The sequence below is a fragment of the Myotis nattereri genome (genome assembly GCF_964212035.1).
Source record: "Myotis nattereri genome assembly, chromosome: 7".
NCBI classification, from domain to species: Eukaryota; Metazoa; Chordata; class Mammalia; order Chiroptera; family Vespertilionidae; genus Myotis; species Myotis nattereri.
Window position 1 is genome coordinate 3,152,145 of NC_138082.1, and position 7,558 is coordinate 3,159,702.

At 47.9% G+C, this 7,558-nt stretch overlaps 1 protein-coding gene across 1 annotated transcript; it reads right to left on the reverse strand.

Annotated features, from left to right (window-relative positions):
• Positions 1–2,681: 2,681 nt before the first annotated feature.
• On the reverse strand, positions 2,682–6,751 carry LOC308522484 (serine protease 58-like; the record flags this gene model as incomplete). Its single annotated transcript, XM_081095971.1, has 5 exons — positions 2,682–2,831; positions 3,196–3,344; positions 5,268–5,524; positions 5,962–6,142; positions 6,694–6,751. The coding sequence occupies 5 exons, from the start codon at positions 6,749–6,751 to the stop codon at positions 2,682–2,684; spliced, it is 795 nt and encodes a 264-aa protein (XP_080952097.1).
• Positions 6,752–7,558: the final 807 nt, after the last annotated feature.

Sequence of the window (7,558 nt, forward strand, 5' to 3'; positions counted from 1 at the left end):
AAAGGGATTGCTGTAAGGGATTGCTGAGAAGAAGAAACAGAGAGAGAAACCTAGCCATACGAAATTAAAATGGCTATAAGTACCTCTCGATAATAACCCTAAATGAAAATGGATTAAATGCTTCAATCAAAAGGTGTAGGGTAGCTGAATGGATACAAAAACATGACCCAACTATATACTGTCTACAAGAGACCCACCTCAAAACAACACACACACAGGATGAAAATTAAGGGATAAAAAAAAAAGCTGGAGTAGCAATACTGATATCCAACAAAATAGACTTTAAAAACATCATGCTAAGTGAAATAAGCCAGTCGGAGAAAGATGAATATCATATGATCTCACTCATTTGTGGAATATAATGAACAGCATAAACTGATGAACAAAAAAGAGCCGGGGCTGGGGGGGATATACTAGAATATAATAGAAGTAATCCTGTTATTTGCAGATTTTTGATATTTCCTACAACTTTTGTGATATCATACTATGTTAGTACTGGTAGTTTTGGTAGTATTTTTATACTTAAAATCCCTTTATTCTTAAAATATTAATGTTTATTGCATGTAATATTATATGTAAGATCATTTTTCTTGAATAACTGGTGTTTATTGCATGTAACATTATTATATTTAAAATCATTTTTCTTGAAATAAAACTGAAAAAAATAAAAAAACACAAGAACTGAGATTTAAAAGCTCATTAGATGGGTGGGTTTTTTTATTTATTGCATTTTATTGTTTAAAGTATTACAAATAGTAGTACATATGTCTCCTTTTTTCCGCATTGACCTTCCCCTGGCTTCCCCTACCTCCCCGGCACATGCCCTCACATCCCCCGTCCCCCAGTGTCTTGGGTCCATTGGTTATGCTTATATGCATGCATACAAGTCTTTGGGTTGATTTCTTACGCCCCCCCCCCCCCCCCCCAGCGTTCCTGCTGTAGCTGGACAATCTTAGATGCGTGTTTTGATTGTACCCAGGATTTTAATTGTAGAGATAACTGAGTGAGAACACTGAGAGGCCAACACCATGAAGAGAGCTCACTAAGGGGCAAGCCAGGCCAAGCAGGGATATGTGAGGAAGAGCCTGCCGGCCCAGGCAGGAAGCCGCAGGAGGGAAGGGAAGCCACAGGCACAAGCCTTCCTGTGGTTTCCGAAAGAGGCAATGGGCAGGCAGGGCAGGCCAGTGTGAGCAAGTTCAGGATTGTGTAATCTGAATCATTTCAGTGGGTGCTGGGCTAGTGTGGTGGTCTTTAGTTGTCTAATTCCTGACCCTGGGGTCATTTAGGGCAGGGAAGTATTGGCCTGGTTTGTGAAAGATGGATAAAAGAGGTGGCTGGGAGTGTGGGCTCTGAGTTGGTTTGTTTGTATATGGAAAGCATGTGATGGGGGTAGTCATTTGCTATTTCTAGGAATTTGTTAGCTTTGAGAGGAAAAGTCTTTCCCTGGCCAGCAAGGTCACCCCAGATATAAAAGAAACATAGAAAATAAAAAACTAGCCGGTTTGGCTCAGTAGATAGAGAATCAGCCTGCAGACCGAAGGGTCCCAGGTTCGATTCTGGTCAAGGGCACATGACCGTATTGTGGGCTCGATTATTCCCAGTGTGGGGCGTGCAGGAAGCAGTCGACCAATGATTCTCATTATTGATGTTTCTATCTCTCTCTCCCGCTCCCTTCCTCTCTGAAATCAATAAAAATATATTTAAAACAAAACAAAACAGCCCTACCCGGTTTGACTCAGTGGATAGAGTGTCAGCCTGCAGACTGAAGGGTCCAGTCTAAGGCACATGCCCAGGTTGTGGGCTCGATCCCCATTAGGAGGCATGCAGGAGGCAGCTGATCAATGATTCTCTCTCATCATTGATGTTTCTCTATCTCTCCCTCTCCCTTCCTCTCTGAAATCAATAAAAAAAAATTTTTTTAAGAAAAAATAACATACTTAAAACAATCGCTCATTCTGTGCACAACCCCTTCCAATCTATACACACAAAAGTATATTTGCACACTTACACACACACACACAGGGACACAATTATAGTCATGTAAGTTTCAGTATTTCCCTGTTTTTCTAGTAATCTCATTCCAGCCATCTTAGATTTTTCTGTGCTTAGCATTTAGAAAGATCTCTCAGATCATCCCTCCTTTCCTGTTGGTGGTCTGACCCATTTAACTCCTCTCCCCATTCCCTCAACTCTTAACCTTTTTGAAACCCTTATACTTGTTGCTTTCATAAAATGATAGCCTCTATTTTTAATAATTATGTTGCTAACAGCCTATTTAACATCCCGCATTTACTGCAGCCTTACTAGATACGATGGGGTGAGAGGCACAGACCCTGACTAACACTAATGATGTCAGACAAAAGGAGGCACCACCGAGATGCCCACAACCTCACTGTCACATTCCTGGGGCCTACATGTCGTCTGGAGGGCGGTGGGTGGAGAACAGCTCCAGAAAAGTCTGGGGAAACCACGGCAGGTAAGTAGAAGTTGGAGGAGAGGAAGGGAGTAGTGAGAAGTTATCCCGTTTATGAGAATAGTATCCAGCTCAAGTTCTTTGATAATCATTCAAGCTGGGACTGAGAAAGGACAAGAGAAGTCAAGAGAATGGAAGGAACAGAAAACTTCTTGCAGCCAAGTTCCCATCTTGTTCTGAGGTTAGAGGGAGAGGGACTACAGAGAGCTCAGTTGGTACGGATGACCCTGAGAATCCAGTCTGTGTAGTGGGAAACCTTGGTGTAGTAGCCAATATCACCTCTCAGGATGCACCCCTCTGCCCAGGAGAGGATCCCTTGGAGCTGGTTTTGGCACAGGATTGGGGCAGCATCTATTTCCTATTAGAAAAAGGAGAGATGGGTCAGGCAGTGTAGCCAAAACAAAGATGATCCAGTCCCAAGTCCCTATCTGAGGGCCCAGAACAGAGAGGTGTGGTCCTAAGGACTGGGAGGAATGTGTGGCGGCCACCCTGGGGCCATCCCACCCCTCTCCCTAGGCCACGTCAGAGGACGCCATAAAAAAATGAGAACACTCTGAGATGTCCCCACCCTGGCACCTAAGTTCACTCCTGATTGGAAGGGGGGCACTTATTCCTTCCTGCACCCCATTTACCTTGATCTGCTCTTGAATGTAGAGACAAGACATTGGATTGGGTTACGAGAGATATGGATCCCAAAACAGCGTCTCAGAGGGAAGAGTTACCTTACAGGAGTGCGTGCTCTCCAGAGATGACCCCGCACAGAACATGTTCTCTGTGATTTTGACAGGAAATTTCCTTATTGGAGACTCTTGGCAGTTTTCATTAGAGAACCAGAAGACAGTCTGGTTTACCTCGATATCAGGATCTGTCTCTGAGCACACGCATGTGAGCACGCAGACAGAGAGAGAGAGAGAGAGAGAGAGAGAGAGAGAGACTTTGTTTCTCTTTGATCCTTCACATATTCATCTCCTTTCCTTCTCTCCTTTCTTCCCTCTTTTCTGTTATTAACTTCTCCATTATTCAATGAAAGGAAAAGCCAAAATGAAAAGGACCCAGAACCCTAGCCAGTTTGGCTCAGTGGATAGAGTGTTGGCCTATGGACTAAAGGGTCCCGGATTCGATTCCAGTCAAGGGCATGTGCCTTGGCTGCAGGTTCCTCCCCGGTCCAGACCCTGGTCAGGGTTCAGGGAGGAGGCAGCCAATCAATGTGTTTCTCTCACATCCAGCCCTCTGTCCTCCACTCTCCTTAAACATCAATGGAAAAATACCCTTACGTGAGGATTAACAAAAAAAGAATAGAAGAAGGGAGGAGGAGGAGGAGGAGGAGGAGGGGGAGGAGGAGGAGGAGGGGGAGGAGGGGGAGGAGGAGGAGGAGGAGGGGGAGGGGGAGGAGGGGGAGGAGGGGGAGGGGGAGGGGGAGAAGGAGGGGGAGGAGGGGGAGGAGGGGGAGGAGGAGGAGGAGGAGGAGGAGGGGGAGGAGGGGGAGGAGGGGGAGGAGGGGGAGGAGGAGGAGGAGGAGGGGGAGGAGGAGGAGGAGGAGGAGGAGGAGGAGGAGGAGGAGGGGGAGGAGGAGGAGGAGAAGGGGGAAGGGGAGGAGGAGGAGGGGGAGGAGGGGGAGGGGGAGGGGGAGAAGGAGGGGGAGGAGGGGGAGGAGGGGGAGGAGGAGGAGGGGGAGGAGGAGGAGGAGAAGGGGGAAGGGGAGGAGGAGGAGGGGGAGGAGGGGGAGGGGGAGGGGGAGAAGGAGGGGGAGGAGGGGGAGGAGGGGGAGGAGGAGGAGGAGGAGGAGGAGGGGGAGGAGGAGGAGGAGGGGGAGGAGGAGGAGGAGGGGGAGGAGGAGGAGGAGGAGGGGGAGGGGGAGGAGGAGGAGGAGGGGGAGGAGGAGGAGGAGGAGGAGGAGGAAGGAAGAAGAACCAGAGAAGAAAACGGATAATGAAATGAGAAAAGCAAGGTCTGGTTCCAGTATTATAAACTGCATGCCTTGGACCTGCACATGCATGTTTAAAAAAAATTAAAAGAAATTATTTTTATTTGTGAGTGTTTGTAAGTTTTCTAACAAATGAGCCACACTGAGCATTTACCAGCGAGATTGCCCTCCAACCCCTTCCTCACCCAGACACCCTTTCACCTGGTTGGTGAATGAGGCAAGAACACTGGATTCTAGAGACCTCTAGTCATAAATAGCCATGGTAACCCTGGGTATATCGTGTCAACAATTTGAACCTCAATTCTCACATTAATAAAATTAGAGGTTAAATATGCAAGTTCTCAGGCCCCATCCAGCTTTCAGGATCCTATATAATAAAAGCCTAATATACTAAGTGTCTGGTTGACTGGTCGGCCGTTCAACCAATCAAAGTGTAACATGCTAATGATATGCTAAGGCTGCTCAACCGCTTGCTATTACGTGCACTGACCACCAGGGTGGGGCAGATGCTCCAACCAGTAGGTTAGCTTGCTGCTGGAGTCTGGTTGATTAGGACTGAACGAGAAGGGCTGGACATGCCCTGGAGCCCTCCTGCAGTCCCTCCCCGACTGGCCAACCTCCCGTGTCCCTCCCCAGCCCCACTAGTGCACTGGTGGGGTTCATCAGCCTGGTCTGCGCCCTCTTGCAATCTGGACCCCTTGGGGGATGTCGGAGAGCTGGTTTTGGCCCGATCCCACAGGCCAGGCTACGGGACCCCACTGGTACACAAATTCGTGCACCAGGCCTTTAGTCTATAATAAAAGTTTTATGTTAATCCTCATTGATTGGTTACTCAAGGAACACTAAAGGTCTGTCTTGAGGTTCACTCACCGAAATTCTTCCAGGCCCACCCCCAGCCAGAAATAGTGCACGTGTCCTCTCTTCTGTCCTCCATGGTACTGGGCAGATCGACCAGCTTCACCTCGTCATTGGGCTTTAGGGGCTGTGTCAACTTGACAAGCATGAGGTCATGCTCAGAAGAATCCCGGGTGAAATTTGGGTGTTGGACAGTAAGCATGGCTCTTAAGTTCCCCCCAGTTTTTAAGAAACCCTCATCACTTGAAGCAGCAATATCTATCTCAAGAAATCTGGAACAGGCCATGAAAAATTGGTAGAGAAAGGAGACATTATTCTATTACTCATCTTGCATCCTATCTCCCCCTAACTTGCTTTGTGACTTGGCATGAGTTCTATCACTTGCCAAGACCCCTATCTTCTTATCTGGAAAATGAGCAATTTCTATTGCAGTTCCATAATTCTTTGATTTGTATCATACTATATGTGGCCTTGTATTCCCTATTGGTTCATCCCTTGGTCCTTGGCTTCCCCAGTTCCCTCTGTCTACATCATCCCATTCAAGAATCTAACTTATAACCACATAGATCTACTTCCTGCCTCCTTCCAACCACTTCTCAGGTTTGAGAATCCCCTGTCCCTGTTTCTTAAAGGCTGAGCCTCGGTACCCCCTGAGCAATCCCAGTGACTAAGGGGGAAGTCCTTTCCCTCCAGGACCCCCATCACTCACGGCAAGAAGCAGTGGGCTGCAGTGAGAGCCCATTGATAGTGGATCAGGGTCCCCAAACAAGACTCATGTTCTGACTTCAGGAAAATAAAAAAAGTTGGTGCAGTTTTGATGCTCAACTGATTGAATTGCTGAGCTAATTTTTTTTGTGCTGGCATTGGTGTTACGTTTGTTGCTGTTATTGCTGCCAGATTGGAGAAAGAAGGGGAGAATATTAGAGACAGGGACAAGCATTCCAGAGGACAGATCTGAGATGTCTTATGTAGAAGTGCTTTGAAATTGTCAATGTGTTACTGATGCTTAAGTTATTACTAAGCCTCTTCAAAATCCTTCTGTTAATTTTCCCTTGTTCCTGCTGTATTAGTGTCTTTCCTCCCTCCCTCCCTCCCTCCCTCCCTCCCTCCCTCCCTCCCTCCCTCCCTCTTGGTTCTTCTCTTTTCTTCAAGCTTCCTTCTTAGCTATACAGCAAAATCACACTTTTGCTAACACCTACCATCCATTGTATAAAGTCTTGTTATCTCAGTTCAAATTCTCTTGCGCCTGGGATCCAGGAGCCAGAGGAAAATCAATGGGCTCTAGATGTCTGAGTTCCAGGAGACCGCAATCACTGGAGTCCTGCATTCTTGTTCTTTCTAACTGACGACCTCCCCGCCCCTCGGGTCCACACCCACATCCTCTGGTACTTTCTATGTGGCCTTTTCTGAATCGTAAGCCAAAGCAGGAGCCTGCACTCACCTGTCACTGCCAAAAAGGTGAAGACTAGAAAGCGGTGGTTCCTATCTGCTGTCTCCATAGCCTCTTCCAGGGAGAAGACCTGGGAAGGGAGGGAACTGCTCAACCGGCCTGACCACCTGGAAGCTTTGCAAAGGGAGAAATTATAAGGAGGGATGGGGAGGCTCAAGGAGGCAAGGTGTGCTCAACTAGGCGCAAGGTGTGCTCAGCATCAGAGGGAGGAAAAGCAGCCAGACCGCATCTCTCTAGTGTCTGCCCTCCCATTGTAAGCTGGGAAATTTCTCCAAGGGGAGAGTTCTGATCCTTCCCCACAGAGGGATATATCATAAGCCATAAATTAGCTCCTTTATTAGCTAAGAGAACTCCCCGCCGGCTAATCCTGTCTGCCTGAGTCCATGGACTGCAGTAATAATTCAGGACCCTGGTCCCCTCAGGCTTACTCACCTGTCCTCACTTAGTGCAGCGATCTCCGCCTCTCTGACAGGTACCAGCCCTCAACTGAAAAATAACCTCCCTTCTCTATGAACTACAGGACCCCTCACCTAATACCCTGAGCCCTCCCCGTGTCACACTGACCCTTGCCCTCATGTCACACTGGCTCTACCCCAAGTCATCCTCTCCTCATGTCACACTGTCTCCATCTCATGTCATCCTCTCCCAGCCCTCAGGCACCACTGACCTCCCCTGGCAGATCTGCAGAGCTGGTCAGTGACAAACGGGGGTGCTCAGCATAGAACTCCCTTGGGATGGACTCAAAGGGATACTGAGTAGAATGTAGCTGTTCACTTTTGCCGCATAGCAAATTCCCTCACAACTTAGTGGCTTAAAATGTCAGTCAACTATTTGCTCACAATTCTGTGAGCAACTC